Source organism: Lepisma saccharinum, chromosome 13, assembly GCF_977018435.1.
Source record: "Lepisma saccharinum chromosome 13, izLepSacc3.1, whole genome shotgun sequence".
Taxonomy (NCBI): Eukaryota; Metazoa; Arthropoda; class Insecta; order Zygentoma; family Lepismatidae; genus Lepisma; species Lepisma saccharinum.
This window is the reverse complement of record NC_139241.1, coordinates 60,940,125-60,967,226: the sequence shown is the minus strand read 5'-3', so window position 1 is coordinate 60,967,226 and position 27,102 is coordinate 60,940,125. Positions and strand designations below refer to the sequence as shown.

The window sequence follows — 27,102 nt, the reverse complement described above, 5'->3', positions numbered from 1 at the left end:
AACGTAACACTAACAAGTCAAAAAAAGATAATGCCAATTTTTGGTGCCATAATATATCTGTATCTGTCACGTGAGATTGATTGATTTTAATTTTTTGGTGTGTCGCCACTTATGGTCATTATGCACCCTTCAGTATATACGGGGAAAATTCCATTGTCTAAAATCCTTACCTTAAAATTAAAAAGTGGTATGGAAAATAACTTTCCCAAAATAACTTTCAAGATATCAAACTCTCACGAAGAGGTGTAAGCCATGTGACTTACTATTTGAAACAGTAGTTCAAAAACACCATGAAGGTATAATTTCAGATATTTGCCAGAAAATGAGCTAAAATGAAAATGTGAATTTTTTGAAAACACCGTATAGTAAAAATTAAAAAATAAGAAAATACACCAATTTGAAAAGAAAAATAACAAAATATCAAGGTCCCTACCGATTAGGCATAAATAAAACATGAATAGGAGTTGTAATTTATTGCATTAGTAACAGTGAGTCCTAACCTAATTTTCGGCATAATCAACACCGTTGTTCTGGCATTTGTCGTAGCATGGCACTAAATTTTGTATGCCCATGGTATATGTGTCTGACAGCGAAGGCTGGAACTATCTACCGCAGTGTAGCTGCCAAATCCTTGCCCTGCCAGAAACCTCTTCAGTTAAAGAAAGAGATGAAAGTCGGTACATTCAAGGCCAGGGCTGTACAGGGAGTGGTCTAAGATCTCTCACCTGAAGTGATGCAAAGGGCCCGTGTGTACTCAGCTGTATGGGGTTGTGCACATTCGATTGGCCTTCCGTGAATTGTCTGCACCATCGTCTGACCATACTATCACTCACGACGTCCGGTCTGCACACCTCACACGATTGCTGGTGGCTCTGTGCCAAATTCTGAGCATGCAATATAGGCTACATCGCAGTCGGTGGGAGACTGTATAAGAGCTGCAATCTTTAACCTACAACTGCCCTATAACGGCTGCATTGCAACTGTACCAGATTACAGCTGCATGCCACTTCTTCCTGCCTGCATGTGTGTATGTCGCTCTCCAACCACTAGTGCTTTTTTCAGGATGCCCCTCGTATATGAACTTTCAGAAGCTTTTATTATTAGTGTTCCTGTTTTAATGTGTGGTTAGCTAAATCAGGTACCTATGCAATGCAATTCTATAAATCCCTTGCGTTAAATTTCTAATACCTACATACCCTTTTCGTCAGCATTAATGGTATAACTGCATGTTGTGAGTTTCACAGTACTTCACTTGAATATACTGTACTGAAGCAGAAATCCCATTGATAATGTAAGGAAATATGACACTTTATTTTGTTCGATTCAATTGTTTCACTTATATGCAAGAGTTAAGTTGTTTGCTTTACAGAGAAGAGAGAAGTAGCTTTATGCATTGAAAAATGAGTCCGCACTCATGGTTCTTGCAAGCATAGGGTTCCAAACCTCAGTGGAAATATCAACATATAATACCAAGAATGTATAAGGAGACTGATAAATTACAAAATGTATTTCTTAGTCAGTCACTCTTCACTCTAAATCTCATTTAGTCGTAACTTTAAAAATAATCAAGTATTTTATTTTAAACTTACTGCGTATGAGAAAATTCTGTAATCCTTCCCTAGCTTGTGAATTGTAATAATTTCCAAATTCACTATTTTGCAGTTTGAATTCAAATGATAGAGAATAGAGAAATTAAGTCAATTTCATAGAAGATAATATTGGTACTTAACAAAACCATACGTGGATCTGTATGAGTTTATTATTTCTATTTGCAAAAACATCGATTTAGTTTAGTTTGTAATTGTCAGGGAAAAATGCAAATTTTGTCCTGGAAAACCTGGAAAAGTCGGGGAATTTCATTTCTGCTTGTTTGTAGCCACCCTGAATAAAGTTCAGTGAAAAGGATCAGAAACGGAAAGCATTGACATATTTTGTGAAACATGTTTTACGGTCGTTCAAAGTAATCCCCATCAAAGGTAACGCACTTCTGGGAATGAGTGTACAAGTCCTTGAATCTCTGGGCGAAATCCTCTTTCGGGGTGTTATTCACCTCCCTCTTCACATGGCATTGAATGTCGGAAATGTCCGAAAACCGCTTGCCTTTCAGAGCTAATTTCACTCCTGTATGGAAGAAGGAGGAAGTATCACTCAAGGTACAGCTCTACCCTGTGCATTGCAACCTGCCATGAATGTAGGGCCTCACACTTTCAAGATCTTGGCCATTGTGAAAATGATGTGATCAGCACATGCTCTGGCTGCATTTACTCCCTTCCCCCCTCCCCCTGCTCCCAGGGATACCCTTTATTAGAGCCTGGGTGAACGCCAGAGCCACTCCATGCAAGAACATTGCTGTAAAAATTCTGACCTTAGATGAGATCAATTACTGAGAACCTTTGCTGTGTGACAGTCAGATGCTATACTGATTGGATCTCCATGGCTCTTAGTCATCACTTGTAATTAGAGAGAATGTACGTATACTGTTCATATGAAGTAGTGCTAGAAAATATATTTTTTCACAAGATTGCATTTTCTATTTTGTTAATAAATTGGTATTGATTCAGTTTTAGATGTAATTTTCATAATGGTTAGTGCTTAAATTTGAGTGGCAGTTAACATGGTTATAACTGATTTTTATAACTTGGAGAGTAAAAGACAACTTAATTTATAATTGTTAAAATATATTTGTATAAAGATAAAGATTCATGGGCTCTGTAGGCTAGCGCTGCATGCTGTTGTATAGTTTCTTCTTCCCCACCCTGTAGTGTTTTTGGTGTATCGTAGTGTTCTGTAACATGTGGCATTGGGGAGAGGCATCGGCCGTATTGGTGCCAACTGGATAACAGAGTCGTGGCAGCGGATTTTTGCCCTCACGAGAAACAGCCCAGGCACAAGGAGCTGTGCGAGAGCATGCCATGCGCCACTTGGCATGTTGGAGAGTGGCAGGAGGTAAGGACTCGACATGTGCTTGGAAGGAAGTTGATTAATTTCAGAATGTCCAGTCTTTACACAGTATGAAGTAGAACTCTGAAAGCACAGGTTTATCCAGAATTTTTCATCTCTAAGGGTGTAAGGTCATTTTTAGGGAAGGGGCTGTAAGGGTAAATGTAGCACCTAAGTACCATAAATTGAGCCTTTTTTAACATAAAGGGGAGAGGGGTTCATTTTGAGTGATAAATCACTGTCATAAAGAGCAGGGACATCATTATCAGATTATTACTTTAATTTTCAATCAACATGTGTCACAGGATTTGTTTTCAACCTTTCTCATGTGTGGAAATTGGATACTTTCACCACTATTCATGTTCTCTAAAACTAGGTGCACACGCACATATAAACAAGGAAAAAGAACAGTACCTATGAATTATTAATATGTACTTTTTTATTATGACTACTTTGACTATCCAGTTCTGTAAACTGCACAACTGTAATTTTTATTTGTAATATATGTAAACACATTTTACACACACATTAAAAATTGCCTTTACCAACACACAGATGAAAAAACTGACTAATGTTCTGTAGTAGTACCGTGCCTGAATTTCTGATATTGTGTCAAAATAAATTGGTGTTATAGGTGTGTTTCACCTACTTCACAAACTGCTGAATTGTGCCTTCGAGCAGCCATGATTGAGGCCAGTTCTTGTAAGCATATGAAATTCAAGCATACAGGCGTGAGATTTGACCCTGGTTTACGATGGTACATTGTGCAGTATTCGGTGTTTCAAACAGAAGCTCACATTACGATATTTCCTTGCATGTGACAAATAAAATTGGCCACAAACATGGTGGATGTGTGCATCCTTACGTCACGTGAAACCCACCTGTTACATAATAAAGAAGGGTACTAGCCTTTGAAACAAGTAAAATAAAAGAAGGAAACATTTCAGCACACTGCACAGGATTTTCCTTCTTTTTTTTTTCAATTTTAAAAGATTGCGATTTCCTAAAATGTAGGGCAGAGCCGATACCCATACAGACTGGCGTACCCAGGATTTTCTTTCAGGGGAGGCTGGAATTGTACAGGTGGATAGTACAAAGATGCTTTGGGGGGGGGGGGCATACATACACAGTATGATACTTCGTATTTTTAGAACTTTCCACTCTCAGAAATGGCAATCGTGGGTCATTTTAAGAGGTACGCATTCACCACTCTGGTTTTTCCCCTACTTCTTTGTTGCATTTATTTGAAAATGTTGATTTTTCAAAATTTCTGAGCAGGCTGTAGCCTCATCAGTCCCCCCTCTGCGTACGTCAGTGCCCATACTGATGCCAATACTCTTATTAAATCCCCCTGGTACTCATGCTTGAAAACTGTTAACAATTAAAAAGTTGTTCAAAATATATAAGGTATTTCACTGCAATTATACATCAATTTACAAAGAAATACATCAGAATATAAAAAAAAGACATCTGTTAGGTAATCACAAAATCACAATGTTGGTGCAAAATAAATGGAAACTTCAAATTTTGCATAATTGCCAGGATAATTAGACTCCATAAAAATGTTGTGTTTGTACATTTGGTGAGTACCTGAAACTCCAAATCTCTTGATTTGCTGTACAAGAATATATAGTTTGAGATTTGCTGTACAAGAATATATAATTCACAATGATATTATAATAACCTTTGTTTATTAATCAACTTTCTTCTGACGTAACAATTCTTGTAGAAAGTTCAAGGTGGTGGCTTTTTTTATTGGCACATATATGATATAACAGGTAGGATTGTTGTGTTTACATATTTTGTTGCTATTTGTGAAGTCACATGTCATAAACTACTTAAGATTGTAAGAAATTTAAACTTACTAGTGTTAAAAACACTAAAGGTACTGACCAAGGCAGTTTCTACCCTCTATCAAGGTCTTCCTCACATGACGAACTAAACTAAAATGATGTATAATTCTGGTATTCCATGATTTTAATTTAGTTCGTCGTCTGAGGAAGACTTTGATAGAGGGTAGAAACCTTACATGTAAAGTGTTTTTAAATCTTAATAAACTGCCTTGGTCAGCAACTTAGTGTTTTTAATATGGATATTACATATATTACAATTACTAGCGTTATGTAGAAAACTATTCCATCTCTTAGGTGTGAACAAGGAATTAGTAGTTTTGAACTGCGTTCAAACTCATAAAAAATGGAGAAGGGATTCCAAATATCTGCTAGAAATTGCATTTAATTTTTAATTATTATTATGTTGTGCCTAAACGTCGCTCATTCAACAGTGGTGCAATATGTGTCCTTCTTTAAGTGGGTATCGCAGGCCCCCATGGCAGAGTGGTTAACACATCGTGCTACAGCACCAGGGGTCCCGGGTTCGAATCCTGGCCTGGGCATGGATGTCCATTCATCACATCATCCCCATCTTCGCAAATTAGCCAAAAGTGGCACAAAAAGTGAAGTAAAATAAAGCAAATCAATCAATCAACCGATCTTCTAGTGGGTGTATACCAGGGTATCAGATCTGCATTCTGTCATAATTAGTGGGACTGCCTATGTAACAATGATCACTTTATTAGGTCATGAGTACTGTGAACATGGGGAGCAACATCCTCTGTAGATTAGTAGCCAAAAATCTATGAAAAAATTTGAAACAAAAGGAAAAGATATAACATTGGTGTGTGTTAAACCAATTACTAAGGTTCCAGCAATTCACCATAAATCAAGAACCACTGATAAGTTACAAAGAACAATTTCCTTTGGCCCGTTTTCATCATCGATCCTTTACTTCCTTCTTGAATTTTATTTTATATTTTTCTGTGTTCTTTTCTCCTCAATACGTTTTATTAGTTTTTTCTTTTTTTTCTTGAGTGGAAGTAGCAGAAGGGCAAATTGGACAAATAGGGGAATCTCCCCTTCAGTGCCGTCGCTGCATAGGGCTTCTTGATAAACCCAATGTATTTCCCAGTAACATGGGGGGAGGGGTGTTACAAAGTTTGCTGCAAAAAATCTTCAATATATGAGAGAGAGAAAGTGAGTGAGTGAGTGTAAGCATATGATTAACCTCAATCGTTCTTTCCACCCCACCACTTGCTGATGTTTTTTTCATAAAATTTACACAATCTGCATGCCTCACAAGAAAATCACTTGATGACATTCTGAATATTACTACTTCCAAACTACTGGTATAACCTTTGAAGGAGTGAAGCTCATTTTACTTTTTAATTTCTTTGTCTTTGAAATGAGCCCAGAAGAAGCTCTGTTGCCTCACCCCTTTCAGAAATTTTATCATTTTTTTGAAACTTCTTGCACAAACAAGAAATATGCCATAAAATTTGAAAAATAAAACTGAATAATTATTCCTGGGCATTTTCATGTTTTTGTTAAATATAGTTATTAATTAATATTAAATGCCAACCCACCCAGAGGCAGGAAACAGCGAGGGATGATATTAAGTTTGCTTAAACTTTTTTGCTAATTTCTTTGCAATGCAATATACACTGTATGTTCTTGTTAGTCAGTGTAATTTAACTGTTCATGTATTTTCTAACATTCTTTCTCCATTTCTAATTAATAAGCAAATTATTGTTACTTCAATTATGCCTTTTATTTTTCTTTTCTCATTTATGTAACATTAAACATTCTTTCACTAAATTGACTAAACCAGTTATATGAAATAGCATAGTTCCTCTGAGGGTATGTTACATATACACAGTAGTTTCCTAGTTTATTTGTGATTGCATTCATTATGTGTTATGTACAATTTTACTCTTTCACTTGTGACACAGTATTATAAAGCTTCAATTTTTTTTCCAATTTTGTTTTTCCAGTGTTCCGTGTCATGCGGAACAGGGAAGTCCTTGAGGGCTGTGGGATGTCGGAGTGCAGAGGGAAGCATGCTCAACGATTCAGCATGTGCCGACATGGAGAAGCCCACCCAAGCTCAGGCGTGTATCAAACCTTGCCTTAAAGAACCACAGGTATGTAATTTGTAAAGTTGACCACTGTTTTTTCTTGAACAATTACATGCATTCAAAGAGAACTAATGAAATCATAATAGCAATAGTAATAAAGGCCGCACAAACCCCATGATGCTTGGGGGCAGCGATTGGGTAAAGGGATATCTCAAGTGGTTGGTTACATACCATAGTCATATTAAGGAACCATTATTAAATTTGTAATATATGAATTTGTCAATTTATCCAATCCTAACAATGCATTCAATATTTTGCAAAATGTTTTATGTAACCAGTACCATGTATATAGTGGTGCAAGAGTCTCCCTTCCATTGCAAGGATTCTGGATTTTACATTTTCCTTCATTTTACATTCAGTCTTCGTGAATACATGTTTTATAAATTTTTCCAGATTTTACATTTCCCCACGTTTTAAGTACTTTCATCTTAGTCCCCCTGAAAAACATAAAATATAAATTTATTTTATTTATTAATGGAGCCCAACAAGCCAGCCCAATTATAGTGCTCTAATTATGCAATACTGTTTCAATACATTCACTACAATGTTTGCAATCTACTACAAATCCCTTGACTTAAATCAACAACTTTGGGCAGATGCTCACTGCACAGTGATTTGGATTCCACCATAAACTCTTGATTACCCTATCTGAGTGTACGGTGAGCTTAAGACAAGACTGGTTCAATCTCTAATTGAGCCACAATTTTCACGTTCAGTAGGTTTCATTATTTTATTACCTCTAAAAATTGATGCCTGTAGAGAAGTGCTTAATTAGTAATAAAAGATGTTAATCGAAGTAACATTCTTCTTTGCAGACAATTATTCCCTCCACATCAACAACGTCGTCTGTAACAACAGGAACAACCACAATACTGCCAAATGAGAATGCTGTGCATCGCAAGTACACACTGCCAACAAAGGTTCCTCCCACCTATGAGTCTGAGAACATGATACCAAAGTCAGGCGATGATCATGATGTGTGGACCAAATCATCATCCCCAGGACAGAAGTCTGCGAAGATAATCGACCAGCCTCCTCGTGCTGTGTGGAAGGTGCTGGGCTGGGGAGAGGTATGCATTGTAATCATGATGCCTATTTGAAAGTTTTTGTGTGGAAAGTCATAAGTAATTTTAAAACCTAGGGAACTTTTATAACCATCAACGTAATTATCAACAGCTGAAAATTTTAGTAATTGCAGTGATAGTTGCAGTGTTGAATACCTCACAATAGAAAATATTATTGATGAAGAGGTTTTCTCATGACATGAGCCAGGTGATTTCTGGATAGGCTTCCAAGCTTTCGAGAACTAACATCACTCTCATCTTTAGGGATTGAAGTAAAATGAAGTGGCTGATATCCCAAGAAAATTTCATCATCATTTGTTGCCAGGAAAACTTCAAGAGAAAATATTATTGTTGGCAGTATTATCTGCTTGTATCTAAGCTTGTAACGTGCGGAATCACCAAGAGGCTTTCACACCAATGCAACAAGCAACCTTGCAAACAAACCTTAAGACATATGTATACCCTTTCACACTGAAGAGCCATGACAAGCTTCACTTGTTGCTTTTATACTCGGCCTGATTGTTTTTTTTTATTTTTAGATCATGCACTGTGCATGCGCATGCGGAGTGAAGGCTTTTCTCAGGCTAAAGTATATAATGCCTATTCTGGCTTTTGCGGTTTGTGTCAAAGTATCACACGTCACTTGTGGTGTGAAGCCTCCTTGTTGCTTGTCATTTCATTGTGAAATAATAATTAATGACAACTGTTCGATACAGTTGACATATTGTGCACAAAATAGATTGATCAATATTTGTAGACTTCTTTTCATAACAATATGTTGGTGAATCCAGATTTTTACATTCCTAGATTTTACATTTTCCTTAATTGAAAGATCATTAACAACAAGAACTAGAAAATTGCAATGCCACGGTTCCATTGTAGATTAAAAATGTTAATTTCTTCACATTATTTCATGAGAATGATTACAATGTGAACTCCCACATTTGGGGTTTCCATCAAAGACAAAATATGCATGTCCATACTCGTACTCTACTGAGCTTTTTTAATATATATTCATTAAAAATGACAGAAAGTATCCACTGTGCATGTGCAACCAACAAACTGAGGCAACACAATGCACACTGTTCAGAAAACTGTCCAGTCTGAGTAAAACGCAAATGACAATTGACACATGGAGCTTGCCATGTCACTCTGGCACGAAAGGTTGTATTTATTTCACAAGGTTCATTGCAGAGTTATACAAGTCACCTGTCATTTGTCACTTTGATCTGAAAGCTGCTTTAGATCCTACATAGAAATATTCTGTGTATTTTCGTGTATGTTTCTCTGCTTAATAAGAATTCTTTCGGCTTCCACAGTGCTCTGTCACCTGTGGCGAAGGCATCCGCAAGCGCACGGTCATGTGTTACGACCAGTCCAAAAGCACTGCAGTGGACAGGAAGTACTGCAGCTCGAGTGAGCCAGTGTTGACGGATGTTTGCCTGCGGGAACCATGTGGAAGATGGATTACAGGAGACTGGCAACCATGTACTGTAACATGTGGTAAGGTAAGTGCTTTAACACATGCTGAATATTTTCTGGTTCTTTAACTTCTGTGAACAATTTGTATACAATTATTATGAGCATTAAAAATATGGCATATTCAACACTGATGTCAATGTATCTCTATCAGAAAGTATTGGTTGGAATTGAGTCACCAGTCGCAGAGCCTGGGTATCTTTGTGTGATCTGCAAAATGTTGCATTTCAAAGTCTAAATATTGTATGTGAAGTTCACATTTTTTATTAATTTTGTACCGATACTGCAGCAACAGTGTCTTCTGCCCACAAATGCCTTGAATCCCAGGAATTATGCATGAATTTTTGGCACCAGGAATTTTGTATGAAAGTTGTGTGAATTTTCTTCACATACATGAAAAATTACCATATTTATTTCAGAATGCACTTGTGCACTTATTTTTTCTTTAGCTGTTGCCCCTAGCTTTATTGAATGTTTATATTTTACTTAGAGGCATAATCTAGGGCACAGTCACTTTATTTTAGAGGGGGGGGGGGGAGAGTTGGGACAATTGCTATTTACTCTTTCCTAAGGAGTGTGTTGTTTTTTTTTCATTGGATATCTCTGGTGTAATGGATTGTAGATTTCAAGGGAAAGGCTTTTTAAACTTTAAAACTGGTGGTAATTTGCTTTAGCACTTATCTTAATTGACCATTTTTTGTTAGTTTTAGGTGACTAAATTATGCCAAGGAGTTAAGGCAGAAACGGTGGAGAGTGGATTGTCATAAACTCTTAGGCTACTTGTTAGTTCGAAAGGGAGGGTTCGTAAATTTTTCACTTACTTAGTGAGATGTGCAAGGAACTCTTCATAAATGTTAATAAAAATTAATTTTTATGATAATTGTTATTCTTCACCTTGAATTTTTGGAAAATTCACCTTGAAAACTTGTAAGTATACTTGAATTTTATCCAGGTCATAGAGTATCCACCGTGAACAAAAGTGAATGTCTTGAATGCAAGACAGCTATTTAATAATCTGAAACAACTTTAAATTGTTAGTGTTGGTATTGGCAAAACCATTTAGAATATAGGGATAATAAATTTTAACAATGGTCATGGACTGATAGAAACTCTGATAGATGAAGTTTTGTTGTAAACTAATTGTACAGCACAACCAACATCACCAAACTCTCAAGCTAAAGTGGACAGTCATTTGTTTATTCATCATACTTCCTCTTTGCTTGTGCCTAAGTGCCCTTTTGTACAATATATAACTTTCCTTCCTTATTTCATTGTCAAAAACTTCAACAACGTTAAATAATTTCATCTCTTCTTTTGCTGTGTATGATTTTCTCCTACATGATGATACACATACTTGGCACTGAATAATAGTGACAAGTATGGCAGCTATGAAGTCTATCATTTGAAATTGAAGTTTATTGGTACTTGATACCTGTCAAGATCACTTTGAATTGTTTCGTTTCCATTGACCTTTTGCAGGGCTGGTCTGTGCGAGAGGTGAAGTGTGTGAGTGTGAGCAGTAACCTACCTCTTGCGGATGGAGCATGTGCCATAAGCGAACGACCTGACAGCGAGAAGCTCTGTCGCTCTGCAGAATGCATTCACTCTAGTCAACAGGTTGCAGATACGGAGCACGTGGGATCCAATGAAGCCAACTTCCACTGGCGGACAGGACCCTGGGGTAAGGTGAGTTCAATGTAGGTGGTCTTTCTTTAAGTTGTGTCCTTAACATAGACAAGAGTCACAAATATGGCCAAGCCAATGCTGATGTATTGGCTTCGAATTTGATGACCAATATCAGCCAATACTTTTCCAGGCACCAGGAATCTTGAAGGGTCTGCAAAAATGCCATGCAACACTTTTGTGAAGTTCAAATATCCTGGAATTAGGCAAAATACATATTTTTTTGCTTTATTTAGCAACAGCATTGTGGGTAAGAGTGAATTTGTGTTTAATCTTGTGAGAAATAATACAGCAAAACTTTGGTAGTTTGATATGGTACATGTATTTCCAATTAAAAACTATATTTTTGCATTTATAAATATCCTGACCTTTAAATAGTTTCAATTTTCAAGTACCAGCATTGGTGGGAATCAGAGTATTAGTATCGAGTCAAAAATATTGGCTCAGCTGTACACTGCAACACATACCTTGCCTCAGTTTTCCTCTTGGGTTTTAAATCTACCTATTACCATTGTTCTGGAACAATGTTTGGTTAAAGCCTGTTACTTCAGAGAGAGAAATTATTAATAAAAGGTAAGGAAATAAGATTCAAGACCACAATAATGAAGTGAGGCTAATCATTTCCTATTTTCCAGATCAACTTCAATGTGAAGCAGCTGCTTCATACTTCGGGTGGCATGAAATATCACTTTTTAAGAATATATAAGTAAAGGGAAGGAGGCCCCCAGGGGATAAACAGAAGTGTTTCCTCTCTCCTCTTTAACTTATATATATGTATATGTGTGTGTGTGTGTGTATGTGTATATTTATATTTATATATTTATATTTATGGATAAAAGCAAGGAGGGCCAAAAGGGCTAAATAAAAAACAAAGAAGGAGAAAGGAAACACTCACCGGACAGTGGAAAAATTCAAAATTTTCGCTAGTTCACTCCAATGATGCTACTAAGCTAGCGAAAATGTTGAATTTTTCCACTGTCCGGTGAGTGTTTCCTTTCTCCTTCTTTGTTTTTTATATTTATATTTATATAAACACAGGAATAGGTTCAGAAAAGGTGCCAGAAGGGCAGATAAATACAAATGATGAAGGAGACCGTAAACACTTACCACATGAAGAGAAATAATTCTATATTTCGCGATATATGTTGCATTTTCAAAGTAGAAGATAAATAGATCGGCGTCATTTTTTTTTATGTTGATGTCTGCCAGTTCCATTTATATTTGCAGGTAGCTATGTATTTTTTCTCTTAACCATAGTTAAATATACAGGCAGAAGATGGACTAATTTATTTATGTTGCAGTTATAAAAAGCTCAGAAAGAACCCGTTGCTTTAGAACTTATTTTTTCCAGTAGGAACCTTATTGTATTCAAGTTTTAATGCATTCACATTGTGAATTATTATCACATCATTATTACATAATCTAAAAAAGGAAGGTTCTCATCCTTTAAAATTTTATATTGATCAAGGAGTGTAAAAGTTGACCCTCGAGTGTCTACCTTTCTTCCACTTAGTACAGCCTGAGTTGCATGTTTTGCAGCCTGACAAGTGTCTGGCACCTGGACCCACAGTCAGAAAGAATACTCTGTGGAGCCTGTATTGTCATCCATATGTATTTGTGATTGTCCCCATTGTTGCGATTAGCTAATAGTGCCAGAAAAGCAACTTAAAATACACAAAATTACAAATTTTGTTGGTCAATTCCTAAATTTCATTACATTTTATTTAAAATTTTAATGCAAGTGAACAAAGGTTACGATATTTCTACATTACATGCTCATTGGAGCCATGTGTATTTCAGTGCTCAAAGACCTGTGGAGGCGGCTACAAGATACGACAGGTCGTGTGCAAGGACAACGATGACAGAGAAGGTGATCAGTGTGATTTAGAAACTCAGCCAGTTGAGTATGTTCACTGCAACAACGATCCTTGTCCAACATGGAATTTTGGAGCCTGGGGAATGGTAAGTCTATGTTCCACTTTAAAATATTGCCTCAAAGGGCAGAATATTAAAATTTTCCAAACTTCCTCAGTGGCAGAGTAGTTAGCATAGTGTTTGCCAAAGCCAAGTTTGCTAGTCCTAGGTAGGCCATTATGGCATCCTCCTGTTTTTGTAACTTTTAAAAAACACTCATTTTTCTGTAGCCCAAGCTGAGGCAACTCATTTGCAATTGTGAAGGATAGCTTGTGCTCTATTTCCTTTTTTCTTGAAGCAAATAGTTAACTTTTCCTTGAAGAGGCTGATCGCCCCCTTTCCTTGAAGAGGCTGATCGCCCCCTTTCCTTGAAGAGGCTGATCGCCCCCTTTCCTTGAAGAGGCTGATCGCCCCCTTTCCTTGAAGAGGCTGATTACCCCCTTTCCTTGAAGAGGCTGATTGCCCCCTTTCCTTGAAGAGGCTGATTGCCCCCTTTCCTTGAAGAGGCTGATTGCCCCCTTTCCTTGAAGAGGCTGATTGCCCCCTTTCCTTGAAGAGGCTGATTGCCCCCTTTCCTTGAAGAGGCTGATGGCCCCCTTTCCTTGAAGAGGCTGATGGCCCCCTTTCCTTGAAGAGGCTGATGGCCCCCTTTCCTTGAAGAGGCTGATGGCCCCCTTTCCTTGAAGAGGCTGATGGCCCCCTTTCCTTGAAGAGGCTGATGGCCCCCTTTCCTTGAAGAGGCTGATTGCCCCCTTTCCTTGAAGAGGCTGATTGCCACCCTTTCCTTGAAGAGGCTGATTGCCCCCTTTCCTTGAAGAGGCTGATTGCCACCCTTTCCTTGAAGAGGCTGATTGCCACCCTTTCCTTGAAGAGGCTGATTGCCACCCCCTTTCCTTGAAGAGGCTGATTGCCCCCCCCCCTTTCCTTGAAGAAGCTGATTGCCACCCTTTCCTTGAAGAGGCTGATTGCCCCCCCCTTTCCTTGAAGAAGCTGGTTGCCCCCCCTTTCCTTGAAGCGGCTGGTTGCCCCCCCCTTTCCTTGAAGCGGCTGGTTGCCCCCCCCTTTCCTTGAAGCGGCTGGTTGCCCCCCCTTTCCTTGAAGCGGCTGGTTGCCCCCCTTTCCTTGAAGCGGCTGGTTGCCCCCCCCTTTCCTTGAAGCGGCTGGTTGCCCCCCCTTTCCTTGAAGCGGCTGGTTGCCCCCCCCTTTCCTTGAAGCGGCTGGTTGCCCCCCCCTTTCCTTGAAGCGGCTGGTTGCCCCCCCCTTTCCTTGAAGCGGCTGGTTGCCCCCCCCCCTTTCCTTGAAGCGGCTGGTTGCCCCCCCCCCTTTCCTTGAAGCGGCTGGTTGCCCCCCCCTTTCCTTGAAGCGGCTGGTTGCCCCCCTTTCCTTGAAGCGGCTGGTTGCCCCCCTTTCCTTGAAGCGGCTGGTTGCCCCCCTTTTCCTTGAAGCGGCTGGTTCCCCCCCCTTTCCTTGAAGTGGCTGGTTGCCCCCCCTTTCCTTGAAGCGGCTGGTTGCCCCCTTTTCTTGAAGTAATCAACTCTAATTGTAACTAGGTTACTTTATTCAGGTAACGAGTATGAAGAAAATTTACAGATCTACTTGTGGTTTATGCATGCTACCTGTTCTACGATTTGTAGTTTATCTATAAGTAAGATAATTGGTTTATTTGTAAAGTAGTGGAAAATGTAATAGTAACATTTCAAAAATAATTAACTGTTACTGAGTTACTAATTGAGCAAATAACTTTCCAAACACTGATTTACAGTTCATTATAATAGAATCCAACATTCCATTTTGTAATTTTTGCCTTTCAGTGCAACAAATCTTGTGGTGGTGGCTATCAACATAGACAAGTACGCTGCCAGGATCACCTTGGAGTTATCCTTCCTGACCATCAGTGTGCCATCGCTGAAAGACCCCATCACGTACAGGAGTGCAACCCCCACCGCTGTCCGTCAGGAATCCGCAGCCAGAGGTACAGGTGGAAGACCAGCAACTGGGGACAGGTAATGATTTGTTCTGCTACATCCAAAAGGCATGAGTGGATTTAGTGTATATTGTATTGTATGCAAGATTAGTGTGATTGCGTTGTCTGTTGTGAAATTTTCTTTTGATAATTACTTTGTGTATGAAATGCAAAAAATGTGTTGGCTAGTTTGGATTCTTTCAGCTACATCATGTGTATCGAATAACCATCCTGTGCTTCTGCTTAAGAACTGGTATTATTTGGGAACAACACATATTTTGTGACTTCTGTCATTAGCCAAAGTAGCTGAAGGCAATATGAAGGTAGGGCCGCATACATTCACAATGTCCACCATTTGTGGAAGTTATTTTTATTTCTTATAAAAGTCCAAAGTTATTATTTAGCATCTTGTTAAACTTTAATTATAGATTCTATCATAAGGCAATTCAATTAAAAAAAATCTTCTTTACAAAATTACTTTATCTTTTGACATGGAGTAAACTTCCCTACTTGTGAAAGAGAACTTCATACTGAGTTTATATTGCCATCCTCATTATTTAATTTCTTCTGGTGTTATTTCGCAACATTCTGTGTGTGTGTCTTTTCTCAAAATGCTACATAAAGAAGGCTTCCTTGTTTGTAACAATTGTAAATTAAAAGTTCATAAGCATCATGTAAATTATGAGTGTAACCTTGGGAATTTCAAGCCATCAATTCTGTCAGCCATTATAACTGAGATTTTTCATGGATTTCTCCGTTCTTCTGTGTGAATGGAGGAATTGTACATTTAACATAGGCGTTGGATGTTTCTTTCAATTTTCTTGACTCATTTGTTCCTTTCTACTTCTGCTCGTTCTTCACACCAGTCAATAATCAGTGTGTATTTAACTTTATTGCCAAAAATATGGATATTTTATTGAGAACACGAATGTGCAATTCATAATCGACATGATGCATGAAATTCTTGTTGATACCAATAAAGCACCAATATAGAATTTCCAAATTCTGATAACTAAAGTTGCAAGTGTTCCTTAAAGATTCTGATTCGTTCATTTACCTCCTTAATACATTTACGTATCCAAGTGACTGTATGGGTTTTGCCTTAAAAAGGTAAAAAAAGAACCTGCATATTTGGCCAATTACTTCAGAAAATGGAAAAATTAGATTTTTAGAAGGTGCTGACCAGAGCATGCTCTAAAGGCACAAATTGATGTGGCCAACACACAATCAGGATCTTGGTCATTGTGTAGGAGATGTGGTCTGCACCATGCTCTGGTTACCTTTACTCCCTGAGGATTTCCTCCAGATCCTGAATTAACCTTAGATCCACTTTATGCAGGGACATTGTTGGAAACATTCTCGCTGCAGGAACCAAACCTGGTTTTCTCATGTGGCAGTCACATACCCTCCTGACTAGGCTACCATGCCTCTATATGAATTATACCTCTACATTTATAAAAATAATGACAAATATGATAGAATTCGAGACAGAGTCTGATTGTTTATAGAAATATTAGATCAGTTTCCACAATTTCCCCTATAAATTTATACACAGATCCTCACTAACCTAGAAATCATGGAAAAGTAAATTGAATCAACTATAAGTGGAAAGGTTTTTTTGTTTTTGTTTTTACTAGCAAAGATCTAAAAATTAAATTATTTTATTATTATTATTATTTTACATTGAACCAGCTTCTTGATGGAAGATATTCTATATAAAAATGTTTCCAGTTCATTTTTGATAATTTATTTTGAACATTGTTGAATTAAGGTTATGGACTTGAATATAGACTGTAGTTGAATTGGTTACTACCATGTTAAAGGACTACAGAATGATCTGAAAATTTACTTTAAAATTTAGTGGAAAACCTGAAAAAGTCTGGAAATTTTTATGAAAATGAGTGGGAATCCTGGATATGGCTATATTGGTTGCTCTGATAAACTGAGTAATCCCAATTTTAATGTTCCTAGATTTTCCAGATTTTCAGATGTATTCTCAAACTTCCATGACTTTTTGCAAAATTCACCAACTTTTCCATGACTTTTTCACTGGTAGGCTGATTTCACTGTCTTTTCCAAAATTTCCAGATCAGTGGGAAACCTGATACCTGTACATCGATTTGTAGTTTTCTGGGCAATTTGCCAAAGTGAGTGGGGAACGTTGTAGCATAAGCAACACTCTGCAAGAAAAACAACAGAATGAAATATGTGGCATGGGCTGTCAGAATATCTGGTCTCTTATATGTAAATCCAACATTTTCCTCCTGCACCTCGAGAGTTCTGACACAATTACTTCTGTTCTATGCACTTTTAAGGCATTTTGTGTCCCTGAACTGTTGGCATTAAGATCTTCTCTTAAATGTGTGTGTACACTATTTTTCAAATAATAAAACTTAACAGTTTCTGTATCAGTCAATAACAAACTGTAATATACTGCTGAAGGATAATGTTCATTGTGTTTCTGAATATGTCTGTATGTAAATTTTATGAGTTGCATGATATTTTGAATGTCGAGTATTGTTTTATGCGTAATATTCATTTCATATGAATACTTTATACATTGTTGTATGTGTTCTTATTAATATGAATTTATTTTAGGCTACTCATCCATTAGCATTAAACAGAAACTAGAAATTATCTTCTTTAGGCTAGAACAAACTGTTTATTTGTAGTTAAGATGTGGTTTGATGCTATTGTAAGTTTAAAATTTTTAACGTCTCTTTTGTTTGATTTTCAGTTTGTCTTAGGTAGCAGCTATGGATAATTCATCATTACATCATGTTCTGTGATTTTGTGTCAAAAGTTTGAATGTGTGCGTCTTCTGTGTGTACAGCTTTCTGTTTACGTCCTCATTTTTTATTAAAATAAAGTACAATTAGATTTTATTAATAAGTATTATATCCATGCCACCTTGGCAGCCAAGTGCATTTGACGATTGGCTTTCGGCAAATATCCATGGTTGTGGTCCTGCCCTGGACACAGGTGTTCGTTTGTGATTCCTCCTTCATCAATTTCATCTAATCATCATTTATTCTCATCATCGTAATTAACCTCAAGAAACAAAAGTGTTGTGAAATAAGAAAAATATAAAAGTACAAATTGTGATATCTGGCATTATACAAAAAATTATAACTGGTAAACTTACTTGAGAACTTTTAAGACATAACCTCCTCCCACCCCCACCCCCACCCCACCCCACTCACACACACACACACACACACACTTTTTATAAAATATTTAAAATTGTTGGTACTTAAGGTACTTTTGAGATTCTTTTAGTATGGTAAACGTGAATCTTTGTCTTTGACATGCACGTAGTTACACCATAGGTGTGCATACACCCTCTGATTAGCTGGTTACAAAAGTCTTGATGAAAGTTCAGTCAGGTAAAAAATAAACTGCATTCCATCTCACTGTTTCTCTGTATTGATGCGTACAAAACAGGGGTGTATCTAGAGTCGGTCCAGACCTCACTAAAATCCCATTCCTGTATACATTTGGTGTAATTTTAGATGTAATACATCTGATGTGGAAATGCAACTCATTTCCAAATTGAATTGCATTTATTTACAAATACTGGATAGGATATGAAACACTGTTGCCCCTAGATTACCTTTGCAGTCTTACAAAAATATCCTGTGTTAGTCTTCAGTTGGTGCAAGAGATTTAAATACCTGTGCTGTATCACTGACGCATCCAATTGCATAAGAAACAATTTTATTGTTTATTAACATGATCAAATGCAGGGTTGCTACGCGACTGGAAAACCTGGAAAACAGGGAAAAGTCAGGGAATTTTGCATATTTTCTGGAATTTACGTGCATTTTGGAGTTGCAGGAGAACCAGTTACAAAATAAACGAACTGTTCATTTCCACTTCTGAATTCGGTTCTTGTGATTCCAGTCCCCCCAAAAGATTCAGTTCAGAAACTTGTTCCTCTCGTCATTATGACTTCTAATCTGTTCGCATTTCAATTCTATATTTATTCACTCTCGGATCTAGGTTCTTGGATCTGTTCATTTTGTGACTCGTTCTTGTGAACCTGTTCAACACCGGAATTTGTTGAGGCGTGAGATTTTCCCTTAGAGAACAAGCTACTCAAGACGAAACCTACGCACCAGCCATCCTCAGAATTTCTTGCGGAAGAAATGTTGCTTTAGCTTTGTGTGTGGTGAGGAAATTTTCCTTCTTCAAGAACACACCCGTTCGGAACCCGTTCTCTTTTGATACGTGAAGCTGAGCAGGTTGGTGTTCGGACAGTTCATTGGTTTTGGATCTGCAATAAAGCTTGAAGAGCAGAATTTCACGTAACTGGCTGTGGTAGACGTCACACTGGATGGGTTAGGATGCAGAGTAAAAACAAAGGGACTCACTACTTCGTTCCCCCCGTGAACCCGTTCTGTGAATCCTTCGTTTGCGACCCGTTCAGAAGCAACCTGATCAACTAGTTCATTTGCTCATTGTCTTAGTTTTTACATTGCAGAGATGTGTTACACCCGAGAAATTAGTGATTTTATGCAGTATCAGTGAAGTCATTGTTCGAATATGCACGTGTTTTATGGTGCGAAATAGAGGAATTAAACGTAAGCTGGTCACACATCGTTGTTAGGTTAGGAATGTTGGTTTCATGCCGATAGTAATTTTACGTATTGTTTGCATGTAGAATGAAATTATGCTGAAAAGTGGTGAAAATGAGCCCAAGTTCCTTTTGTTTTATTACGATTTCATCATGCTACAAATGCAACTTTTACATGGTTTCATTTCGATTTATGTCTGTTAACACATACTGCAAAGTTTTAGCGATTACTTAAGATTGTGTGAATATATGCTTTTGTGGTTATGTTAGGAATGTCAGGTTTGGTTGTCTTAGAATTAAAATAAAGACCCTGAATGCACTCTACTAAGGTTCCGATTTATTTCTACATTCATTCCCACTAGTTTACGATACTTGTCAACCGGAGAATACCTTGTCCGTGGGAAGCGTGTATGATTGAGTAAGGTCATTTTGAAGTTCTTTTTTTCAACATAAATAACTTTTTTCGAATCCAAATAGTGCTCATTAATTTAAGGAAGGTTCAAATTTCGTGTCACAATGATTGCCAAAATTCTATGATAATTAGTCTTCCTGCTAGGAAAATTTGAAAAAAAAAATCATAAAACATTCGGAACTGTTACCTTTTAAAAGACAGATTTCAATATTTTCCATAATATAAAATTGGTTCCAGCATGTGGAAAACTCAAATAATGGAGATATTTGATTCCAAAGTATGGCCCGCGTGTATTTTTTTTGGGTGTATGGTTGGTCACCGGCCCCATTCAAGTTCTGAATTTCCGTAATATGTACTATTTTCAATAAATTAAAAAATATAATCATTAAACTTATTGCATATTTTCTAAAGGTACATGACCTAATTATCTGTTGTTTCTCATTTGTATTGATATAGGCTAATTGAGGTTGTATACTGGTTACATTGTAAAGCTTTGATATATGACACATTTTTTTATTGATTTTTTTACACCACCTTAATTGTAATGACTTAGTGAAAATGGGGAAGTACAATAGTTATTTATTTTTTCATTGAATAGCATTATATTAATCACTTGGTAAATTTCTCAGCTAATAACTGTGTATATTCATATTCATAATAATTAACGTGCCTGCATATTTAATTGAAAAACATGAGGTTCAAAAGCAAACATGTCTGGAAAATTTTTATTTCTGGTCTGGAAAACCTGGAAAAGTCAGGGAATTTCATAATCAAAATATCGTAGCTACCCTGAAATCCCTCTACACTGAATTTCTAAATGAAAATAATATGGGTAACTCCCCCCTCCCCCATGTAGTATGTGTGTTACGAACATGTTTGAGTGGTGTAACACTACAAACTCTGGAGGCTTAGATTCGAATTCTTAGGAATTAATGTGTTGTGTTTGTCTCATCATGTATTTCATCTAATGAACATTCATTTTTGCAGCTGTGATTAGCCTAAGGAGGTGAAAATATGACATAAAATAGCCCAAATCCAACTGAAGTCATATGCACACAGTCGTGGGATCATCTGGGTTGTATTATCCCATTGGCTTTCAATGAGATAGTTACAAACCAGAAGTTTCCATGACAGTGCAACTAGTACATTTCTTTTATCCAAACTTGATTAGATTTAGGGCTAAACTGATACCACTCTGACCCTAATACAAATGCCTTAGAGAGATTCCCACCCTTACTGAAACAATTTAAAGTAGTTCAAAGTATTTATAATTTTTAAAATATGGTATATCATATCAATCTACAAGGGTCGTTCAAGGTTGACCAGGATTTTTGTACGTAAAAAATCGATGAATAGCCGGATCATGATGAAACGTGCGGGTGACGTAATGTAATCCTTCGCGAGTAACTAGCACCCGGCATGACGTATTTCGCGCATGCGCAGCAGTTGCAGCGAACATGGCGGCAAGCAGTGTGTCTGTGGCTGTGGAGCAGCGGTGTGTAATCAAATTTCTCGTGAAGGAGAAAGTGAAACCAGCTGAGATTTTCAGACGATTGCAAGCACAGTATGGTGAACAAACGATGTCGCGGACAAGAGTGTACAAATGGTGTGAGCAGTTTCGCGAAGGACGGGAGCTGGTGACAAATGAAGCGCATGGACACATTCGCCCGACTGCAGTCACACCAGTGAATATCGCACGTGTTGAGCAAATGATTCTTGAGAACCGGCGAGTAACAGTGCAGGATATTGCTGCCGAGGTGAATATCAGTGTCGGGAGTGTTGAGACAATCATTCACAACCACTTACGCTTCCGCAAAATCTGTGCGAGGTGGGTTCCCTGCCAGCTGACTTTCGATCAGAAGTGGACACGCAGGACAATCTGTAAACAGCTTCTGAATCGGTTTCGAGCAGAAGGTGATGAATTGTTGCAATCCATCATCACGTGTGATGAAACATGGTTGCACAATTCAACCCCAGAGACCAAAAGACGCAGCATGGAGTGGTGGCATAAAGGTTCCCCGCCCCCCAAGAAAAGCAAAACGCAGCCGTCCGCTGGAAAGATCATGGCAAGTGTCTTCTGGGACATGAAGGGCGTTACCTATGTGGATTTTCTGGACAAAGGGAGCACGATTAATGCCCAGTATTACTCCACATTGTTGAGTGGTGCTGTACGAAAGTCCATTCGCCAGAAAAGACCTGGGATGTTGTCTGGAAATGTCATTCTTCTCCATGACAATGCCCGCCCTCACACGGCCAATGTGACAACAACAACTCTGGCCGACATGCACTGGGAAGTTCTGCCCCATCCCCCTACAGTCCGGATTTAGCCCCCAGTGATTATCATTTGTTTGCACCCCTTAAAGACCATCTGGGAGGGAAGAAATTCACGACAGACAAAGCACTGCGGAGCGATGTCCTCCAGTAGCTACGACAACAACCAAGTTCTTTCTACACCAAAGGAATTCGGGAGCTGCCAGAACGATGGCAACGGTGCCTCGGCGCGCACGGAGAATACTTTGAAAAACTGACATAGTTTGGTGTTTCTTCTGCTACCTATTTCCTCTGCAGAAATAAAAGTCCCGGTCAACCTTGAACGACCCTTGTACTAGAGTTTTCCTCTACTATATTCATACACCTAAGTCACAAAATTAATTTCTCCCCACAATACTGTTATCAAAATTTTGCATAATTTTAAGGATATTTAAACTATGCCAAAGTGTCACATGGCATTTTTGCAGACCCCTTAAGATCCACTGAACTCCAAAGAATTATCGACCAGTTTTGGTGATTAAATTTGGGCCAATCAGCTCACCCCTAATTAAATTTTTTCACATGATGTGACTTTTAAGAAAGCAAGTGTATGTTAATTGGCGGTGTCTGAAGAAACAACAGATGATACCTCTTGGATCTTGGAACTAATGCTTCTAAAACATTTCTTTACATAAAAGTGCTAGTTTATTTTCTTTATTTGCTTAACATACAGGGTTATACAAAATGAATGGTGTAAAATATAGATGCCTTATTTATTCCATAACTGACATACAGCAATGACCGATATGTTGGCAAAAGCTCGTAACTCAGCCTACAGATGTGGGTGCCTTTTGTAATGTCAAAATGACAATCCATTTCTATCCAGATGTATTCATTTTATCCTTCTATATTGATTTGACATCTTAAAGTTGTTCATGTTATTATTTCTCTTGTAATTTATGGCTGTTTATAGATTTGTATCAGCCATAAATATGGAAATAATTCTACAATGAAAGCAATATCTACATAAAAGAAAATTTGTTCATGTTATGTGGTAGATTTTAATATAACCTACATAGGAAAGTTTGGAAGAGGAAGGGGTTAAACGTGCATTCTCCCGTGGTGTGAATAGTTTCAGGGTACTTAACTTTTGAGTCCTTGTAGAAATGTCTGTATGACCATGGCCGTCATTGATTATTTTGCTGTAAACAGTTGCCATGTCAGTTCATGACTTGCCCGATTGGTGATAACACAAGTGTTGTTTGGTAGTTTTGCCACAGTTGTACTTGTGTGCGTGTGTACGTGTACGCCATGCATTCACTTATCACACACAATGACTGATGAAGCAATTTCTTGTTCTCAGTACACACTCTCGCTGGATGAATTGAAAATTCATTCACTAGAATTTACTATAGGTTTCTCAAGGGACTGTAATTATGGCTTAAAAACCAGGAAAATTTTGTTTTGCTACATTGGAACTGCAAACAAAATGTGTAACATTGACATTTGTAAACAAAAAAATAAAAAAGGTGGAAGTATTGCAAAAGGATTTAGATTTGTTTTATGGAGGGGGGGATAAATCACTGTACTTATTTCCAGAGAAATGTGTGTGTTTTGCAACTATTTCTGTTAGTTCACCTTAGCAATAAAGGGAAATTAATTTAAGAGATTAAAGGCACATATGTCTCTTAAGTTGATAGATATTTTGAAAATATACATACAAGAAAGCATTGGTAAATAAGGCAGAAAAGCAGGGGACCAGTAGAAATAGAATGCCATGATAGGGAGTTGCTTTCATCTAATTGCAGAATTGTACTAGACCTGCCGCAAAATTAGTTTGGTATTGACAGCTGAAGGTACACTTGTCACAGTGTAGCCATATCATGCTGTACGGTACGGTACGCAGTGCAGCCGTCTGACGCTGTGTTGAGGAAAACGTGTTATGAAAAGGAACAACAATGATGAAATGTGTTATTGTTTTTCGAGGAAAACTGGATAACAACGATAACAACAACAACAACAATGATGAATTGTGTTTTTGTTATCTCTCCTCATTTCCATTTCCCTTACAACGTGAACGAATTAACGAAATGAGCATTGTTTACAGGTTACCTTTTCAATCCATTCTGAAAATGCTAAATATATACACTTGCAATAATAATTTCTTTCCGAAGTCGCCGTTAAAGTCTGCCCATCTTTCAATTACACCGCAACTGAATTGCACGAAGTTCAGTTTCTGACTTTCAAGTGGGAGACCTGCGGTGGTTTGTGGAACTTTTTCAAATATCCCAAGCATCTCCGGGGTCGACTCAGCCCAAGTGAGTACCTGGGGCAAACCTGGGGTAAAGGCGGTTGGTGAACCACATCACCTCCACAATATGACCTAGGTCGAATTCGACAATGTGTGGAGCCCTACCTCCACATCCCCATATGCCTACATACTTTACTTTATTTTGTGTCCATTAAGTTTTTTGTATGAGAATCCCAGAGATTTTATGACTGTCTTTAAAGAGGTTTCCCCACCTTGAAATAGTCCTGAATCTTTCAACGAAACGTGCAGTTTCCCAACAGTAGGATGATCTTTCCTTCTATAATAAGAGTAAATATGGTGACGAATAGCATCTTGCTGAAAGGTATATAAATTTGTCACGCGTTTACTGATATTCCTCTTCTTTCTTGGAGTTTCCAGTTTTGAAGCCTCGCATTTATTTATTTATTTATTTCTACCACATTATATTTTTCTTTCCCTATGGTTGTTCTTAGACACGCTGGCAGCAGCAACAGTCGTGTCCAGAACTTTATTTACAGAAATGATTGGACCCCCATTGTTTTTCTCTTGCTCAAATTATTAGTGCATGGCCTCTTTGGTACATTGTCATCTCGAGTATTGTCTCCTGTGCTTGACATTCTTCACACAAGCACACGACACATTCAAGCAGAACACAGAAAATTATGTACAAGAGGACACACTAAAACAACATGCTATATACAACAAAGAATACTCTAAATTCAGTAAACACTAAACAAATGGACCGGTTAAAATATCACAGCAACGCAACAAACAAACACATCCTCTCCCAACAACATGAAAACTGATTGCAGAAAGAATCGCCTGATCAGCGGCAACATCGAGATAAAAGTTTTCTATTGCTGGGTGAAGCATTGGGAAGATTTTGATTGACTCGCATGCCAGCAACCCACCCTCCCGCAGTGTAGTAGACCCGGTTTCTCAATGTGCTTCACAAGCGTCAATACCAAACTAATTTTGCGGCAGGTTTAGTACTTCTAATGTAAATTCTAAACATCCATGGAAATTTATAGCAAATGTGTGCCTCAACAGCCTCTGTGACTGTAGGGTGGCAAGAAGTCTCATTTTCATTTATTAGCCATTTTATCCTTGAAAAGGAATTCTGCATGAGAAATGTTTTAGTATGTTTCATTAAATTAATAACTTATTCATGTTTGGGGGAATAAAAAATGTGGTTGGTAATACAAAGATGCAAGTTACTAAATTATTTCCAAGAAACTAACTTGTAAATGTTCTATTAATTTCGGTGGCCTCTGCAACCATCCACATGAAAATTCGATGCTTCACTGTTGGGTTGACTTTCAGTTCCTGTTGTTTCCTTAAGCAAACACAAGAGATCTTTCCTTTCACCTCTAGACAAGACAACCCAGGCGTATATGATGCTCAGTGTGAGTACAACTCGCATTACATTGGCAGATCCATCAACGAACGTATACAACAGCACTTAACAGATGCAAGTTTAACAAACACGGGATCCAAAAAGTTTGTCAAGCATATAGCCTGCACCCTGATTGACACAAAAATCAAAGAGACTCACGGAATTATGCACTGTCCACACGATCTGAATATCAACAGTGGTCAGGCATATTGTGTTTTGCTCTTGCTATTGCAACAACTCAAACCTACCACACGCAGCAGACGATCTGGCCACGCCAGCGCCCCTAGCGGTAAGCAAAGAAACAACAGGAACCGGAAGTAACCCAACAGTGAAGCATTGAGTTCCCAAGTGGATCGTGGCAGAGGCCACTGAAGTTAATAGAACATTTATAAGTAAGTTTCCCGGAAATAATTTAGTAACTCACATCTATTTAATAAATTATGGTGAAATGTTGACTCTCTTGCTTTCTCTGTTGGACAACGCTGGGTTCCCACTGACCTGAAAAACATGGAAAAATGTGAGAAGTCAAGCTATGAGTGAAACAAGCCAGGGAATCTTGAAAATCTGTAAGAATCTTAAAATGTAAGGAAAAATTGACGGTTTTTGTACTTGCCATAATTTGGGAATTGAAATAAATTCTGTTTTTATAGTTAGCTTTTGTTCATTTGTTGTGAACAGCATTGAATAAGCTTCATTCTCTTATATAGCAAGTGAAGTTAACTTGTAAAACTTAGTTATAGCACCACAGAAAGGTCTGCAGATTAATTTTAAAATTGCCTGGAAAAGCCAGGTATTGTACCAAAATGAGTGGAGACCCTGGCAACACTGCTTCCAGTGCGTTAATAGCAGAATTATTACAATCAACTTCTGTTTGAGTTAGAACAATGGCATTAAGCTCTGTAACAAAAATTGCCAAGTATTAGAAGATGCAAGACAGTGTGTGTGCATTGTGGACATCTAGTGAGCACATGAACTAAGTCTATCCCTGAGTATGAGTAATGGAATAAGTGATAGTTGAGAGGGGCTTTGTAGTAAAGGAGTTTGGGAGATACACTGGACAGTGGTTCAGATCCCACTTTAAACTGTAGGTCTAGTCCCGATTAGCTTATCTGAGAATAAAGTAAACTTAAATCAAAGTGGATGCCTCATCATAAGCAGAACA

General features: G+C 37.9%; 1 protein-coding gene across 5 annotated transcripts in view; it reads left to right on the top strand.

Moving 5' to 3' along the window:
* Positions 1-27,102, top strand: part of AdamTS-A (ADAM metallopeptidase with thrombospondin type 1 motif A) — a 553,824-nt gene that overhangs the window by 475,742 nt on the left and 50,980 nt on the right. For 3 of the 5 annotated variants that reach the window (XM_083134293.1, XM_083134295.1, XM_083134292.1), the window contains exons 18-24: positions 2,782-2,946; positions 6,770-6,919; positions 7,729-7,983; positions 9,297-9,485; positions 10,936-11,142; positions 12,940-13,101; positions 14,865-15,056. In XM_083134293.1, the coding sequence (XP_082990419.1) occupies positions 2,782-2,946; positions 6,770-6,919; positions 7,729-7,983; positions 9,297-9,485; positions 10,936-11,142; positions 12,940-13,101; positions 14,865-15,056 (1,320 nt within the window). Of the gene's footprint in view, positions 1-2,781; positions 2,947-6,769; positions 6,920-7,728; positions 7,984-9,296; positions 9,486-10,935; positions 11,143-12,939; positions 13,102-14,864; positions 15,057-17,753; positions 17,830-27,102 lie in introns of those variants that run through there. The other 2 variants (XM_083134296.1, XM_083134294.1) reach the window with 2 other exon arrangements.